The sequence below is a fragment of the Schistocerca gregaria genome, chromosome 8 (assembly GCF_023897955.1).
Source record: "Schistocerca gregaria isolate iqSchGreg1 chromosome 8, iqSchGreg1.2, whole genome shotgun sequence".
Taxonomy (NCBI): domain Eukaryota; kingdom Metazoa; phylum Arthropoda; class Insecta; order Orthoptera; family Acrididae; genus Schistocerca; species Schistocerca gregaria.
Window position 1 is genome coordinate 134,269,348 of NC_064927.1, and position 19,054 is coordinate 134,288,401.

The following is a 19,054-nucleotide window of genomic DNA, read 5'->3' on the forward strand; positions in this document are numbered from 1 at the left end:
TGCAAAATTTAACAGACATTGTCAGAGAATCTGGCTTTTACTAAAATAGCCAACAACAGTAACAAACCAGAAATGTAGAACAGTAAATAATAAAAAATAAAAATAAAATAAAATAAAATAAAAAGGGTAGTTGCACATTTATTGATATGTAGCTATTTCAATTTCTGCTGTAAGTGTTAATGGTGGTATGATTTGTAATATGATTTTCCTCTTTCTCTACACTCTGTAGTTAAACAAAGTGTTTGTTTCACAGTCAGAGCTGTTTCAAGAAGATCTCTACCCTGACACTGCTGGTGACACAGCTGCATTGTCAGCAGAAGAATGGATAAACGGGCAAGATGCAGAGCCGATACTTATTTCTTTAAGAGATGGATACCAACCAGCTGCTCAGAAATCTGACTTGAAGGTTAGCCGTAAACCAAATGTACTGGACAAGATGCCCCCAAAGGGTGGACGTGGTGCATCATCCGCCAGTTCAGGAGGAAGCAGTGCTGGAGGTGGAGGATCTGGAGCCTCACTTTCAGTAAGTATATAACTGATGCAGCAGCAGACTAAAGTGGTAAGGCGGGTGAATATGTGGGGGAGGGCTCTTTATAAAATATTCTCTTTTGATGATTTCGCTGGCAGCTATGTTACGGTCTTGTTGAACATAACTGGTCTGCTAATACTTGATATTGTTTTTTACTTCATTTACCGTACTGTTATAATATTCCCTTTTTCTCCCATTATAGGGTTCATTTTTGGTAGGTTTTCTTAAATATATCTAAAAACAAAGTTGATGTGACTTACCAAACAAAAGCGCTGGCAGGTCGATAGATACACAAACATACACACAAAACTAAAGCTTTCGCAACCAACGGTTGCTTCTTCAGAAAAGAGGGAAGGAGAGGGAAAGACGAAAGGATGTGGGTTTTAAAACCCACATCCTTTCGTCTTTGCCCCTCCTTCCCTCTTTCCTGAAGAAGCAACCGTTGGTTGCGAAAGCTTTAATTTTGTGTGTGTGTTTGTGTTTGTTTGTGGCTCTATCAACATACCAACACTTTCTTGAACCCATGTTTCTCCTTTGGATGACCTCTGTCCAGAACTTAATCTGTAATTGTTAGTTGAATCAAACATTGAGTTATTCTTTCAACCATTATTTTGAACATCACTTTCTGATTACTGTCTTTTGGATATCATTTTCTGATTACTGTGTGTCTACTTTTTTTTTTCTCTTACTGTTGTTCATTATGAGCGGGTCTCAAATTTGGAGACCAACACAATCTTTTGATGACTGCCTCGGTCATCAAAAGCTTGGGATTTTATCTGAACTACTTCTTCTTCTACTTCTACTTCTACGCGATCACTCAGTGGACCACATGCTGCTACAAGTTTCCTCCTACATTGTATTCTGTCCATTGCTGCTATCTACCATATGTCCACATTTATTTATGCTTGATTTAAGTCTTCATGGAGGCCATCCCTCCAATGCTTCTTGGGCCTCCCTGGAGGTCTCTTTCCTGTAGGTGTGAAATCCAGGAGCTTCATAGACCATATGTGATATTCCATCCAGGCCACATAGCCGGCCCACTGCATTCGTTTGGCTTTGATAGTTCCTGCTATGTTGGGGTGCTGGTATAGTTCTTCAACCTTTTGGTTGTGCCTGATCCTTTGTTCCCCTGTGTCTGCATCCAGAACCAGACCAAAGATCTTCTGAAGCACTTTTCTCTCAAAAACGAGGAGTGCTTATGGAAGACCTGTTTCCGGATACTCTGTCTCACAGCCATATAGAACAACAGGCTGGATCAGGATTTTGTGTAGTCGAATATTGAACTGTCTGGAGAGAGATCCGGACCGAAGCCTTTGTGCTAGGCCATGGTAAGATTGGTTATCTGCTTTCTATTCTGGCATTGATCTCTGCTTCATGTAACGAGTTGTCAGTGAAAAGTGCCCATAGGTATTTTAATTAACGCACTCACTTGTAGGAGTGGTCTCCCTCCAAAACTTGACACAACAAATTAATCCAGAACTTTTCATTGCAGGACTCTTTCACAAAAGACTTCATAGCCATATTGACCTAGTTTTTGCTTTGATTCTGTCTTATTTTTCCTACATTTGCCAGAGTTCCCAAGTTGTACCTAGTAGGTTCAAAGGTATTTTTATGGTTTTCCCCCCTTCCTAATATACTCAACATATGGTCTGTGTTACAATTTGCTCCCCAAAATATTCATGCATATTCCATTCTGTATGGAGTAGCAATATGGTCAGTTTGATTTTCTATTGTTCGTTTGGATGATATTCATATTGCTTCAAGTGAATGTAGTTATGCTAAAATTTTCAGCTTTATAGTGTGAGATCAGTTGCCATTCCAAGTCAAACCACATTATTGCAACTTTTTTCATGTAAGTTGGAATTGGTAGTGGCTGATTTATAAGTTCCTTCAGTTTTCAGTTATGCATTAAAGACCCCAAAAACTAACATTATACTTGGTGAATAAATCAACAACAATAAACAGGTTTTGAAAATATATTGGATAGATAACAAATCTACTCGGGAAGCAGCAGCAGGAGCAAAATCATATGGAGGTTAAAGAAATATTGAAGGTTTGAAGCCAGTGGCTCCCTGTTCTGGCAGAAGTGTTGAAGTGGATGGAAGAGAGGGACAAAGGAAAAGGACTGACAAGGTTTAGGAAATAGAGAGAATCATGAAAAGTCATCCATACACTGGGTCAGGATTAAATCATTTGTTATCCCTGACCACCGTTTCTGTGATTCTCCCCATTTCTTAAACCTTGCCAGTCCTTTTCCTTTTGTCTGTCTTTCTTCCTTTTCAATCCTTCTGCCTGGAGGAGTTGCCACTGCCTCCAAAAGATAGTACATTTCCTTAACTTCTGCATGTGTGGCTCCTGCTGCCACTTGGTGAGTCATGGTTTTTCCCCCTCCATCTATATTATACTTTGTGAATTGTATGCCTGTTGTTGCTTCTAGAACTCTTCCATGTTATCTTCATGCCCTAAGGGGACATGTGAATGTAGGATTTGATGTATAATTAAGATCATGAGTTTAATCTACTTACATGCTTCAATACTGAATCACAGATTTGTGGAGGTAGAATGCTGTTCCATCTTTAATATTAGTTTTGATTTTTTATTCCCTTAGTTCTTCCTATTATTGTATCAACTTGGGATAAGAAATCCTGCTCCAGAAACAACTGGACTTGAAAGTAGTGAAGTGAAACATGGTTAATAACTTTGATATTGAAATGAGATGGCTTATGACTAGAGGCACCTGTTTGTGGTGAAATTTTTTGCCCCATTTCGTCTTTTTAAAAAAGTTATTTTGGTATATTTCTTGCTAGTTATTTTTTTCCATTTCGTCAATAATTTCGCTAAATTTTATTTCCACTTTTCAGCAGTAAAAGGTAAAGGAAATACATTTATGGTACATTTTTAGTGAAAAATCTTTTATTTTACCTAAATTGAAAAAGCATAAAAATTATAAATCTTATTAAAAATGGTTCAAATGGCTCTGAGCACTATTGGACTTAAAATCTCAGGTAATCAGTCTCCTAGAACTTAGAACTACTTAAACCTAACTAACCTAAGGACATCACACACATCCATGCCCGAGGCAGGATTCGAACCTGCGACCATAGCAGTTGCGCGGTTCCAGACTGAAGCGCCTAGAACCGCTCGGCCACCAGCAGCCGGCTCTTATTAAAACACAAATACTAAATCATGAAAGTTTGGAAAACATTTATCCTGTCCTAGCCTACGTACACAACACACAAGTCATTCGGAGAAATATAAGGATACCATGACTTTCATATTACTGGGAGTCAGAGCTGTTCTCCTGTCATACATTATATTGCAATGTCTAGAAAATGATCTCTCACTATCAACGTTACTGACTGGGATCCACAAAGCCTTCACTGCAGCTTCCACAAAAACTCCATTTTCTGCATTCAGGGAAAGAAGAATTCCAATCACATCAACATCTTTACCTTCTCTACAAGAACTAGCTACTACATCCGTAAACAATGTGTATGGTACAAGAAATTCTGACGTTGGAAGTTCTTGTAGAATGGGAATTTTCTTTATCAGCTAAGAGATTTCAGCACTGTCTAAATTGCCTTTTATTATGTTTCTCAGATCAAACAATTTACCTAGAGAAGTAATGACAATTTTTCCTGTATCACACTCCATTAAGTGGTTCAGTTTTGTAAGACTTGGTCTACCTACAGACTGGAAGAGTGATGTTAACTGTACTTGCATATGCTCTGGCAGTTTAAGAAGTTTTTCTGAGGTTCTCTCGGGAAAAAAAATGCATCCTCTAGTAGCTTAAATCTCTTTGCAAGGTAACCAAGCTTAGACTACAGAAGATGAATTAATGGTATCTTGGTGCCCTCTGTCAGCAGCAAATTGCAGCATTTTGAGCAGTGTTCAACAAGAAAAATAGCTAGGCATTGAAATTATTATTATCTTTTTTTTCAGCAGAAGTGTAAGCTTTAAAATAATTGACAGCTACACTCTCATCTTCAACAGTTTCAACAAATTCTACTATATCACAGAGATATTCTCCAAGATACTCGACACTTCCAACCCCGAGTTCCACCTGGTGATGACAGGAATAGGGAAAAGTTTAGCTTTTGTGGGTACACCTACATATTTCTGAGCTAAGACCTGAATGTATGCATGCTTTCTCTTTCTGGTATTAAGGAAGATGTGTTTCATCTGCAAAACACAATGGTTCAAATTACAAAGTTCCACAGACCACACATTGCCAACCAAATTTAATTTATGAGCCCAGCATTGTGTGTGTACTAACCCTTCTGAAGCTAAATCCCTAACTGCATAGCTCTAACTGCATTTATACACTTGTCCATACAACGGGCTGAATCTGAAGTTGTAGAAACTACATTTATGTACTGAATTTAAAGTTCCTGTATTACACACATAATTGCTTGCGCACATTCTGTAGCATTTGCAATAACTTTCACTCCCCCGACAAATAATTTCTGAACTGCACCATCACCACAACTAAGTACTTTTATCAGAACCACGAACACACACTGCCCTTTTGTCTGTCGTTTCATCACAAAGATTGAAACCTTTTTGTCTTTCACGGCTCCTTTTAATCTTTCCTCTTCTTCTTTGATGATTTGAGGTTTGTAACCTTCCCGTAGTCTTCCAGCTAAGGGTAAGTGTCCAGCACCTTAAAAATTTCAATAGAACTGCTATTAGATTACTATGTAACGAATTAAATTACCATATTACCCAATTATAAGACTTTTTTAAAAGGGTGCGCGAGGAAAAATTATTTTTAATATAGGCCCATTCTGACCAACAAAAATTATTGGCTATTGAGATTAGGTAATCTTTGCTACAATTAGCAGATGGTAAATTAATTATTATACAAACCTGGTATGCGTTTGTTCATCCATTCTTTCAGCTTCGGATGATCAACTTTTTCCATCGGAATGTTAGCCTCAATGAAACCTCGAGTAGTCTATAAAATGAATTCTTCTTTATCATTTTTCGCTCGTTTGGCCACTACAGTGACTTCCGTGAGCGTAGCTTGTCTTTTTATACCAGTAGTTGTTAGCGCCTTCTCCTTGTTCTTCTTATAGGAAGAACTGTTATTAATGTGTTTCAGGCACGTGTCCTTCCTCTGCCACTAGATACGCACGTAATACAGTATTTGCACATAAGTATCTTCCTACTTTTGTCGAAAACATAAAATCCTTCTGATGAAAATTCCTTTTCTCGGTCAAAAACTGTCACTACCATATTAATCATCTATAGCACGAAAACAAAACACAAAATACCACACTCAGTGCACCGGCTATCCACAATTTCCAACACGCAATACTGAATACACCGCCAGAAAATTGTAGAATGTCTTTGGAATACTCGATATATTATATATATATAGAAGTGGTGTACAATTGATATCTGGATTGTATTATCATAACTCCAATCTAATTTCTGCAGTTAAGTTCAAATCACGAGATTTTGCAAAGTTTCATCAATTATTTCACGATTTGGCTTAAAAGCAAATAGTTTCGCGTTTTCAGCAAAATGAGTAAAATTTTGTGAATATTTCGCGATTTCGCACTTTGCGAAAAACAGGTGCCTCTACTTATGACTCACTAATTGTACAATATAATAAATTGCCCAAAGTAAATTACACGTTTCCATCATATTACATAGTTCCTGCCCCATCCCCTTAAATATCAGAAACTTATTTCTCATACCCTTGATGAAAATAACTGCTATTTGCAGTCATCTGTGTAATGGAGGTAAAAGTAAACCTACATGTTCAGTTGTGACCTGCCAGGGCGTCACTCTCTTGCCATTTCGTTGCAGCAAATCCTGCCCTCTGCAACATGAGTTTTGTGCACCACTTCTCTCCCGTTCTTGTAGACGAGTGTGACATGTACCCTTTTTTAAGAACTGGGCATGTTTTTTTCTTTCAAACTATTTATGATAGATTATAATTAGAAGAGGGTCCAAATCAGCTGCAAATTCAGTATAGAATCTGACAGGGATTCTGTTAGTGTCAGGAGCATTGTTCAATTTTAACAGTTTCAGCTGGTTCTTGACACCACTGACACTAATGCATACTCCATTCATCTTTTCAATGGTACAACGATTAAATTGGTGCAATTCCCCTGTGTTTTCCTTTGTAAAGGAACATTCGAGAATGAAGTTAAGCATTTCAGCCTTTGCTTTGGCACCCTCAATTTCAGTTCCTGCGTCATTTGCTGGGGACTGGACACTAACTTTAGTGCCGCTAACAGCTTGTATATATGAGCAGAATTTCTTTGGTTTCTGTGAAAGGTTTTTTTGACAGTATTCTGCAACAGTGGTCACTGAAGGCTTCATGCTTTTCTCTGACACCTCAACACATTTCATTCAGCATCTCTATGTAGCCTTTTGCTCGGTTTTATAGCTGTTATGCAGTAGTCTGTTTCTTTAGAAGTTTTTTTTATGGTGACTGTATACCATGGAGGGTCTGTCTCATTATGAACTGCATACTTATCTGTCCAGTGCATAGTCAACTACTCTTTTATATTGGAGCCATATTTCCTCTACATGCTTTTCCCCTGTGTTGGAAGTTTCAAGCCTCTCATTGATATGACACCACTGATTTTTTTATCTAATTTACTGAACATATATATTTTTGTGCTTGTTTTAGTTGTCCTTTGTATTTTGGTAATCATTGTTGCCAAAACAGTGTCATGGTCACTGATTCCATTTTTGGTGGGGACATCGTCAAAGAGGTCAGATCTATTTGTTGCCGTTAATTCCAATATATTTCCATCATGATTGGGGTTCCTAACTATCTGTTTTAGATACTTTTCAGAGAAGGCATTTGTTAATGTTTCACAAGATGTCTTATCATGCCTGCCACTAACAAAATTGTAATTTTCCCAATTAATTGCTGGATGATTAAGCTCCGCCAGTTATTACAGTATGATTGGGGGACTTACGTACAAGTGAACTAAGGTTTTCTCTAAAGTTTTTAGTGGGCAATAGAAGGTGCCAGCCTTGATGCTGAGTCTTGCCAAATAATCTCATATGCAGCTTCAATTTATGTCTTGGTGGATTTTAGTTTCTTATCTACTGCAACAAATATGCCAATTTCATTTCCCGTTTGCCTATCCTTTCAATGTTGTTGTTGTGGTCTTCAGTCCTGAGACTGGTTTGATGCAGCTCTCCATGCTACTCTATCCTGTGCAAGCTTTTTTTCATCTCCCAGTACCTACTGCAACCTACATCCTTCTGTATCTGTTTAGTGTATTCATCTCTTGGTCTCCCTCTACGATTTTTGCCATCCACACTGCTTTCCAATACCAAATTGGTGATCCCTTGATGCCTCAGAACATGTCCTACCAACCGATCCCTTCTGCTAGTCAAGTTGTGCCACAAACTTTTCTTCTCCCCAATCCTATTCAACACCTCCTCATTAGTTATGTGATCTACCCATCCTTTCAATATACACTTAAATTTTCCTCAAAAATCTCACTGCTGTCAATTTCAATTTTAACCAGCTTTCTGTACCTAGTATTATGTGAGTTTGACTTTCATCACTATTTCAAACTCTGGCAATTTGGGGGGTGCGGGGTACAAAATCTGTGGTAGTGAGAGGATTGCTCAAGGAATAATACTGATGGTTTATAATGAAATTGTTTAGTTTATATTTTCATGCTGTGGTTCATATCAAGAATTTGACTTTTTTATAGTTACACAGCAGCTGTTTCAAAATACTTAGTGTCATAATTGTAAGCAAAGGCTTCTGATATTTCTATTGCACATTCTTTCAAAAGTGTGTCATCCCTGAAGCATTTTTTATCTTAAGCTAATTCTACATATGAAGCCTTTACTCTTTCTCTATAAAACTTTATGGTTCGGGCAACTCGTGGAAAGAGTAATAATAATTTTTTTTTTTAAATATTTGTCCACATTTGTTTTGATGTAAGCATTTTTTTCCTATTAACCCAAACACTGTTTTTGCCAAAATTGTGTTCAGAAAAATTGTTAATCTCCTACATCACATTAAAATACAGTTTTCAGTATTCTTTCTTTTGTGCATTCTCGTAAACTGTAATAGAAATGTAGCCATAGGAATAACCAGTAACAAAATAGGAATAATAGCCACAATAATAATGAAAATGAAACACGAGGAACAGTGCAGTATTAAAGTGAGTAAATCAGAGTAAATCTCCGCCAAGGCCAAGTGAACCAGTGAAACACAGTGTATGAAGTCTTGACAGCAGATGAAGGTATGAGAGCATATGCTTTGATAAAGTTGTCACAGAGATGCTTCCCCTATCAACAGCCAATCAATAAATGATCAGGTAACTATAGTAAGTGACAAGGTCGTGACAGCACAGTGTGAATAGACTTGGAGGGTGAAGACCTCACTTGAGGGGAATGGTTCACGAGCCATGCTGTAATAGGCCTGGTTCGGGTCAAAACTGTGTGTTATGTCTCCAGTTGTGAATGGGACAGTGAGTCTTATTTGCAGCGTTGAGTCTATCACCACATCTTGAAGGGTCATGTCACTTTACTACAAGAAGGGTAGTCAACACAGTAAGTTGTCCACTAAATTAGAACACATTACAGTTACAGAATTCAAACATTCAACTGCTTTCATGAAAGAGAACACAGTGAAGTTCTGCTCAGCCTCATAGTGGTTGCCTCTGGTGAACACCATCAACTGATGAGTGCTACTTGCGAATTAAATCGTGTAGTTACCTTGAGGAGACTGTAACAAGGGCAATTGGGAGAGCTGTCGACACAGTCTCAGTTGATCAGTTTGGCATAGGGATTGTGGTTATGGCTGAAACAACTGGGTGTCAGTTTAATGCTGTAACTAATATGATCTTATCCTCACAATCCCTATATCACCAATACTTAGGGCGTTGTAGTACATTTCTGGAGTCATCTCTTAAAGCCGGCTCTTGAAACTTTGGTAGTACACTTTCTTAAGGCAGTTTGTCTATCTTCGAGCCTTCCAGCGCAGTTCTTTCAATATCTCTGTAACATTCTCCCATGGATCAGACCAACCTGTCACCATTCGTGCTGCCCTCCTTGTATACTTTCAGTATCTATCTGCTTTTAGTCCTATTTGGTGTGGCTCCCACACACTTGAGCAACATTCTAGAACCAGTCACTCAAGTGATTTGTAAGCAATCTCCTTTGTAAACTGATTGCACTTCCCCAGTATTCTGCTAATAAACAGAAATATACATCTGCTTTCCAGTACTGAACCTATGTGATCATTCCATTTCATATCTCTGCAAAGTGTTAAACCCAAGTTGCCAATTTTTGCACCACTTTGAAATTTTATCAAGATATGACGGAATATTTATGCAGCTTCTTTCAGATGTAGATAATTGCATATTCTTCAAATAGCCTGAGGTTACTATTAGTATTGTCCACAAGGTAATAATGCAAAATTACAAACCAAATCAAATTTTACAAGTAAAAACGACACCTTTCTTTGAGAAGGTTTCTTTAAAAAGAAAAATTGTACTACTGCTGCTGTGGCTAATTGATTTCATTTTTTACTCGGGTTATTAGTAAAAAAAAATAAAGAAACACCTGTTATAACAGAGAGAAAACAAGTACTGAAAAATATCAGTTATGCAGAATTAAAATACTGGTATTGGTTTTAGCTGGTTGGTTTTACCCATCCATAGTGTGACCTCCAGGTATCCATTATAAACAGTACAAATCCCCAGCACTGTAGTGTGAAGAATGAGGGCAAGCATATACGTAGAATGGAACTTGAATCATTAATCTTGGGTTTTCTTCATCAGTGAGTGAAAAATTTGCCTGATGGCTGATGTTTAAGTAGTCTGTGTGGAGCCATTTATCAAAGTATGTGGCGACATCTATCGAAGCACTTCATAGGCATGCAGTCACACCGGTTTAGCATGGAGGTGGGTGAAGTCGTATTTTGGGCTACTTCCGCATAACAGTGTGCATGGCTCTCATCATTATTCATTACTAGCTGACCCGGTGAACTCTGTTCCGCCTTAAAGCCAATAAATAATCAGATTTTAGATGTTAAGTTCAATTTTTATTAGGAAATACAAATAAAAAATTAAGTATTTTAATGATTCTTTGTTTTTTGGTGCATAGCTTTCACTCTTCAATTAAGTACCTTGTGATACACGACATTTTTTGCTTTATCATCAGGCACAAGAACAAACAACATAGATGGTCTTCCGACCCGTGAACATGCCACATATAATTGACCATGTGAAAAACTTGGATATTCCAGATTTAAACCACAAACTTTCAAGGTTTGGCCTTGTGATTTGTTAATGGTCATGGCGAATGCAAGACGGATCGGAAATTGTAGTCTTTTAAACGCAAACGGCATATTGGTTGGGATCATTGGGCTCCTCGGAATGAGAACTTCCTCACCTTCAAATTTTCCTTTGAGTATAGTCGCATAAAGAACATTGTTCATCAATTTACTTACCACCAAACGTGTAACTTTGCACAATTTTGGTTGGTTTATGTTTCGAAGCATGATTACTACAGAGCCAACTTTTAGGCATAAATTGTGCGGTTGTAAGCCAGGCACATCCTAGGAGTTCAAAAATTCAATTGGATAGTTGGTGGCTTCATCTTCATTTGTTACACAGTCAATAGATTTGAATGAATGCATTTTACCAATGATCTCATTCTGAATTATGTAGTTTAGGTCATCTACATCTTTATGCTTAGCCGCTAAAATTGCTCGCTCACTCAACCATTCATTACTTTTGTAGTTTGTAATGATGTTTGGGAATAATTCATTGATAAGTTCATATTTCGATGAGACAAAGTTGCTGAAATTATGAGGAAATGAAATCAATCTGCTCGATTCTTCGACAGGCACTCGACCATTACTGATAGTCAGCAATTGCTGAGAGGAATCTTCAGCAGATGTATCATTAAGCAATGCAACTCTAATGTTTGCTGTCAGCTGAAGTTTCTTCACATAGCACCATAGATTCGATGATTTGAGGCAAGCATTTATTTTGTCTGCAGCCATAAGGCAGCACAATCCATGCGTTTCTCTAGAAAATTTCAATGCGCCACAATACTTACAAATAACGTCCATAGGCCCAAATTCAAAAACAAGGATGCAAGCAGTAATCAGTGCTGCAATCGTATCTAAACGCTGCTAGATTCAAATCATCACATGATAAATCTCTTCTTGTGTGTCGAAAATTATCTATATGTTGATCTCTGTTGTTCTCTCGACGATTTTGCATTGCCAACCGAGCCGTTTCACGGGCTGCCTCACTTTGCTCTTGTGATTGAGAAGCACGAAGGCGAGCCATACTAACGCGGCACTCTTCACGAGGAATTTGTTGTTCTTCTTCAGTCCTTTCATTCACAATGTTTTGTATTCTTCTTGCATTACAACTTCGTTGAGAAATATTTGATCGTCTTGATCGCGGCATTGTTAATGATGATTCAAAGAAAATACAAATAATTTCTTTAAATTTTTAATTAATGATATATACTGATACTTAACCTTAGACATTTAGCTGTAATTTGCATTTTGTTATTCAATGCCAGATGCATTTTTTTTTTTTCATACCATGTTTTATAGCGGTCAAATGGAATAAAAGGTATCCTATGTCCGTCTCCTGGTTCTAAGCTACCTCTCCACCAATTTTCAGCCAAATTGGTCCAGCCTTTCTTGAGTTATAAATAGTGTAACTAACATGATTTTCTTTTATGTATATATAGATTGAGGATATTTTGTGTGCTGTGTATTATTAGGACAGGATTCTCCAACAGCCCCTACTGCCAACATTTTGGTAATGGGTTCATTTTCAAGACAAATAACACATGAGCACATTGCATCCAACTCACGAGCACCTTCCTTCAGGTGGCAGGAATCAACTGAATGGAAAGGGCAGTGGTATCTGCTGACATAAACTGGTACCTGCTGACTTGAACTCAATTGAGCATGCATGATACCAGTTAAAACTTGTGTGTGTAATCGCAGTACTCCTCCCTAGTGCACTGGATTACGTCAGGAGAGTTTCCATTGAAGATTAGGACAGGCTTGAGCACCAGTGTATTGCACACCTTGTGGGCAGTATGCCAAGGAGAACCCAGGCAGGTTACAATGCATGGGACGCAGAAACATTTTATTGAATGTCACCCATCAGCAGATGTTAATTTCTGAGAGGTGCACATTCAATCTGCCTTAATTTTTGGTATTTTTTCTTTTTATTTAACAGTAAAGATTTATATAAATTCTTTTTCTCTCAATTTGTGCTCCCTTGGAATTTAAACAGGTATGTGTTTACAAATGTCCAGATATTGGGGGGGGGGGAGGGGGGGGGGGAATTGTTAGTTTAAATTAAGCATATACTATATAGAGAATGAATTTAGCAAACCAATATACGAGGAAGGTTCGAAAAGTTCACGGAATGGAATAGAAAAAAGTCTTTACATTACTGAAACTTTATTTATTTTTCAATGTAGTCGCCTTTTCGATTAATGCACTTGATCCAACGATGTTCCAGTGCCTTAATCCCATCTCCAAAATGAGTTTCTTCCAGGCCTACAAAATAGTTGTTAACTCTGGCTATCAATTCTTTGTTTGAAGTGAATCTTTGTCCACCAAGAAAAATTTTCAGTTTTGGGAAGAGATGGATGTCTGACTGAGCCATATCAGGTGAATAAGGCAGGTGTGGCAACAATTCATGCCTTAGTTCGTGTAAGTTTGCCATTATGACGGCACATGTGTGTGGGCGCACTTTGTCTTGATGGAAGGTGACTTTCTTCCTTCTAAACCTGACTTTCTTTCACATATCTTTTGTTGCAATTTGTCCAGGAGGTTAGCTTAGTATTCTCCAGTAATTGTTTGCCGTGTGGGGTGGTAATCTACATACCGAAATACCCTTTGCATCTCATAACACTGATGCCTTGACCTTTACTGCCCTAGGAATTGTCTTTGCTTTCTTTGGTGGCAGAGAATCAGCATGTTTCCTCTGCTTTAACTGTTGTTTTGTCTCTGGCGTATAGCAGTGCACCCAAGTTTCATCTGTGGTTACAAATCTGTGCAAAAAATCTTGTTTGTATCTCTTAAAACAGGCCAAACGTTGTTCAGATATGTCCATTCTCATGCGTTTTTAATCCAGCATCAAGAGTCACGGCACCCATCTTGTAGATATTTTTTTTTTTTTCATTTATAATTCTTCAGTTAAAATGTGATATACCCTCCCAGATGACAACTGGCAAGTGTCAGCAGTTTCACGCACTTTCAATCTGTGATCCTCCATGACCATTTTGTACACTTTTGCAATGATTTCTGTGTGGATCATCATCTAAACTCTTCTGATCAAATTTAAGTTGATTTGTCCAATTGGCAACAGTTGAATGTGAAGGAGCATAGCACTCCAGTGTATTCTGGAAATTGGTATGAATATCCTTTGCTTTCATGCATTTCTTTACGAAGTACTTAATCACTGCTTGAATCTCAATTTTTTCCATCATTGCAAATCACTACGCAGGAACAACAACAGAGCCACATCACCATCACAGCTCTCTTCCAAGAGCACTGACGTGACATGTGTTTACAGGCAATGTCAAATGAATATCACATCAACAACTCATTGCACTAGCACTGACCTCTCGTGGTGATTCCGATAACTTTTCTAACCACACTCGTACAGTGTCTGACCAAAAATGTGAAGCACATAGAATGGTAGGAGGAGACAAAATGAAACTTCACACTTTGACAGGGAGTGTAATGTTATTTTAGTAATTACAAAATTTAGTCAAATTTACAAAGAACATGGCAGTATGAGCTCTTGTATCAATATGGCATTGCAGCCCCTCTGGCATGGGTGGATGCACTGATTCAGGAGCTAAGGGTTTCATTAAGCCATCTCCTGAGGAAAGCTGGCCCGCAACTGTTGTAGTCCTTGTTATCCTGGATAATAGAACTGTGATTGAGTTGACAACCAAGCTGGTCCTACACATTCTATTGCTGACATATCTGGGGGATCTTTCTGGCCATGGGAGTACATGAGGACACAGGATGATGTACCATTATGTTGTCAGCGCACCCTCAGTCGGTACCAGCCGTGACCTGAAGTCATACCCGGTGGCTTCCCATACAGTGGAGAGCAGGAATAACATTGCTGTACCCCTCCAAAACGTTGGAAGAATAGTATTTCCTCCCAGGTTGCTGCTGTACTTGCTGACTGGTGTAGCACAGAACGATTCATTGCTGGACACAATATGATGCCATTCATCAGCAGTTCACACTTCTCTGTGCCTTTTGTGATGTGGTGTTAACAGCAATCTTTGCATGGGACAGTGATTCCGTAGTCCAGGTGCTGCTAGTCTCAGACCAGTGGTGCAGGATGACACTGAATGTTGTTGGCATTGATGTGAAGGACTACGTTTGATGCACAATACGATTGTCCCGTGTTAGGATCAGATATAACTTTGATGAAGAGTATGCCTGCCATTACATTGCCAAGCAGTCCAAGATCAGGACACAGTTAGATCCCTGTACCCCCATATCCCTAGATACTGGATGAACAAATATGCTGAGCAATAAGAGGCCCACAATGAGGCCCTTTTCAAATTGTAAGGTGCTGATAACACGGCATTTCCATGAAATGAAATGCATAGTGTTCAGTCGCCATTTAAGGCTGTTTACAGCCCTTTTATACCCTACCAGATGTAGTAACACTAAACATGAACAATAATAATGCACTATGGTGGCTGTTCTACCTGCCACAGAGAATTGCGGTTCTAAGCATTGACATACTTACACATGGTGCATATGTGTAATAAGAAATTACATCGACATCCGTCCTTGTCTTCAGAGTGCTTTTTGCATATAAAAAACAGATTCCAAGACTTACCAAGCGGGAAAGCGCTGGCAGACAGGCTCAATGAACAAAACACACAAACACACACACACAGAATTACTAGCTTTCGCAACCGATGGTTGCTTCTTCAGGAAAGAGGGAAGGAGAGGGAACGACGAAAGGATGTGGGTTTTAAGGGAGAGGGTAAGGAGTCATTCCAATCCCGGGAGCGGAAAGACTTACCCTAGGGGAAAAAAAGGACAGGTGTACACTCGCGCGCGCGCACACACACACACACACACACACACACACACACACACAGACACAAGCAGACATTTGCTCTGGAAAATGTAATAATTTAAAAAATGTAATAAAAAATTGTATTTTTTGTTGTGTTGGGGAGGCAGGATTGTGCTTTGCCTAGTGTTTTATTACTCCGTTTAATTTTATTTTCTTTATTTTTACAGGATGACATCATTAAAGAGTTCCAAGAGGAGATGAGAAAGATGAAGGCTGTAATTGTGAAGCATGAGAACCGTATACGTGCCTTGGAAGCACGTTTAGCAGCATCGACGCCAGCAGGTGGCGGCCAAGGGGATGATGAAGGTGGTGATGGTCTAGGGATGGCGCACCCACCTGTTGCTGCAGGAAGTGGCGATTCTGTCAGCAACAGTCATCCGCAAGCTGTGACTGCGTCTTCATCAGATGAATTAGCACCTGATGAAGTTTAGCATTTACCCAGATCCATTTGAATTGGAAGTAGGCTACAGAGTCATCACTGTGATTCCCATATTGGGTCAGTCACTTATATGTATTTTAAACGTTTTGTAAGCTAGGCGCATCTGCTATATTTTTTACTTTCAAAAATTGAGTTACAATGTGTAAAAATAACTGCCTTCATTTATTTTAAATACAGCTGCATTTGCAGCATTGGTCTTCCTGACGAGATGCTGCCTTGGGAAACGTATGAGAGAAATCTCAATTATTTATTATATTTTTAATGAACTGCACTTATTGTTGTAGCTGATACCAAAAACAACACCCAGTATTTTTCAATGCACTTGACCTATAATTTTACCTGATTCGGTTTACCTTAACTTATTATTGATTATATCTGTTACATTGACCATTCAGGCGTTTACAAATTTATAACCTAGCTGATGTTTAAGTCTGTTATTGTCTTGATCCCATTGACGTACCACTGTCTATGAAAATCCTACCAAAACGTTTTTTGAGCATCTAAATGTGTTTCTTCATACAGTGTGGTGTTGCCAAATGTAATCAGTAGTTGAAATTCCTGCACATAGCAGGCCAGTATTTTTCTGTGTAGTTCCCCCTGACATTTAGTTGCAAAAAATGTTCTTGATTAATTGAACTTGCTGTATCTAGCACACACAATACTTACTTCATGTTATTGGTGTTTTCAAGTTGTGAGGACTGTACTGTCACAAAAAATATGGGCTCTTCATATATGCTCAATGTGTGTGTGTGTGTGTGTGTGTGTGTGTGTGTGTGTGTGTGTGTGTGTGTGGTGTTTAATGAATGAGAGACCACTTAATGCTCACACTGCAAGTTAATTAGTTTAAAGTGCTATTTTTATTACATTCTTGATCTCTGTTACAGAAGAATCATCAGAACCCGCATTTTTAAGTGGATTTATTTATGTAATTTAACAGCTTTAAGTATTGTGTATCCATTAATAGAAAGAATTAAGTTTTTTTTAGAATAGCTGTTGATGTGTACTCGGGAGACAGAGGTGTAAAAAGAAAAGACTGTTAAAGAGCTTGTTTTGAAATACTAGTCGCTTATGCACATAACTAAAAGGAGTCATAGTACTTTGGTGCTCAGCCAAAACTTGCTCTTGTGCTAATCTACCATGCTGCAGAAACGAATATTTGCTAGTAATAGAGCTTATATTTTGTAAAGAAGAAAACGTTAATTTCTGAAAGCTGTTATCACTTGTTTTTGAACGCACACTTTTAATGTGATTTTGAATTGACTTCAGTGTCAGTCCTTTGAAGAACAGCACATTTTCATGCTGTTTAGATTTCAAATGTAAATTGTTGGATTTTGTAGAAGTTTAATGTTGACATATAATTATGTGATAACTTTATCCAAGCCAGTAATAACTATTTTTGTACTCTGAGGTAAATTGTACTGATATTTCATACATCACAACAGCATCTTAGTGTACACCATGAGCATGTTGGAGAACATTAAGTGGCTATAATTTTGATAATGATATATATATTATATATGTGTGTGTACTCGTACTCATTCTGCATATCTCACTGAAGTAGACTTTGACTATACTTTGTTACGTGCTATTCCTCCTATGGCATTTTACCTTTGAACTGTGAGCTCAAATGCTTCTTGATGATTGTGTGGTAATACTTATATTTTTACTTTCTTGCGAAATTTACAGTCATTGTTTTATACTTGATATGGGTGATGTAGCACGAGTCATTACCGTTAAGATTTTCTGACCTATTAAGAAGATGAGTTTCAGGTTCCTAAGCTATTAATTTAGAAACCGAAAATGAATGCCCTTCATTGTAACGTAGTGAGTACAGCAATTCAGAAAGTAACTCTGTAGGAAGTGTCTTTTCAATGCCAAATTGTAAATAAAGCAGTAAAGTCTGAAGCCCCCACTTATCATTTCAGGTGATATGCATATTGTATAGATACATCATACAAAATGGTTCATTATTCTTTGTAAATATATATGCATATAAATATATATATTAGTAATTATACCAAAATGCTTTTGTCATTTCTAAGGAGTCCATGACATAGTATGTACGTTAAAAGCCACGTGTAGAGGCTTTCAAACAGGCTGTGTATTTGTTCTGAAGGAAAAGATAACTGTGACAACAAAATTGTCTGTGGTTTTTTTTTTTTTTTTTTTTTTTTTTTTTTTTTTTTTTAAACTAATTATACATGACTTTTTCTTAACCCACTGTGAGTTGTTAGACTTTAAAGTTTACTAATTCTCTTGTAGTTCAGATTTTTAAATTCAGAATTTTTCTGTGATTGTGTAAAAACTGCCATGTTAACTGTACAGCTCATGTTATACTTGCTTAATTTTATTGTTATTGTGGAAGTGAAATTGTGCTTATTCTCATTGCAGCATTTACAGTACAAAGTGTAACCCACTTACTAAAATGGTGCCTTCGGTTGAAAAAAATAATATTGCATGATTTCTTTCATTCTTTGATCTAAATTCATGTACTTAAGATATAATGTATCTAATATAAAATTATTGTTCTGTAAATTTGATTTAGTTTAATAAAATGTTAATTTTTGTCAATTCTTTTTCTTCATTGTATGTTGTCATTGTCCCTATAGTATTTTTTAGCAGTTTGTGCTTGTTGTGTATCACTCTGGTGCATTTAAAATTTGAAAATCTTGAAAGTTTATCAGTAGTTGTTAGAACAGTATACCTGTAGATGGGTTGTGATTCATAATTTGAGTCATGCTGTCCAAGATTGTCCCATTGTTTATGTTACAACTTTTCAAAACAGGAGTTTTCAAAAGAAAACTGCACATGCTCAAAATAATACCCACACATGATGCAGTAACACCATTTTCATAATTGAATTACCAACTCCCCCCCCCCCCCCTCCCACCCCGCTTAAGCAGTCAATGGCTCAACATAGAGAGAAGTCAAAACAACCCAGGGTAAAATTAAAAGCAAAGGTGTCTTATGTTCAAAGTG

The 19,054-nt window shown here is 37.7% G+C and overlaps 1 protein-coding gene across 1 annotated transcript in view; it reads left to right on the plus strand.

Moving 5' to 3' along the window:
- LOC126285321 (coronin-6) overlaps nucleotides 1-18,646 on the plus strand; it is an 86,341-nt gene extending 67,695 nt beyond the window's left edge. The window contains exons 8-9 of the mRNA XM_049984624.1: nucleotides 254-523; nucleotides 15,804-18,646. Of these exons, the coding sequence (XP_049840581.1) occupies nucleotides 254-523; nucleotides 15,804-16,067 (534 nt within the window). The 3' untranslated portion in view covers nucleotides 16,068-18,646. The remainder of the gene's footprint in view (nucleotides 1-253; nucleotides 524-15,803) is intronic.
- The last annotated feature ends 408 nt before the right edge of the window (nucleotides 18,647-19,054 follow it).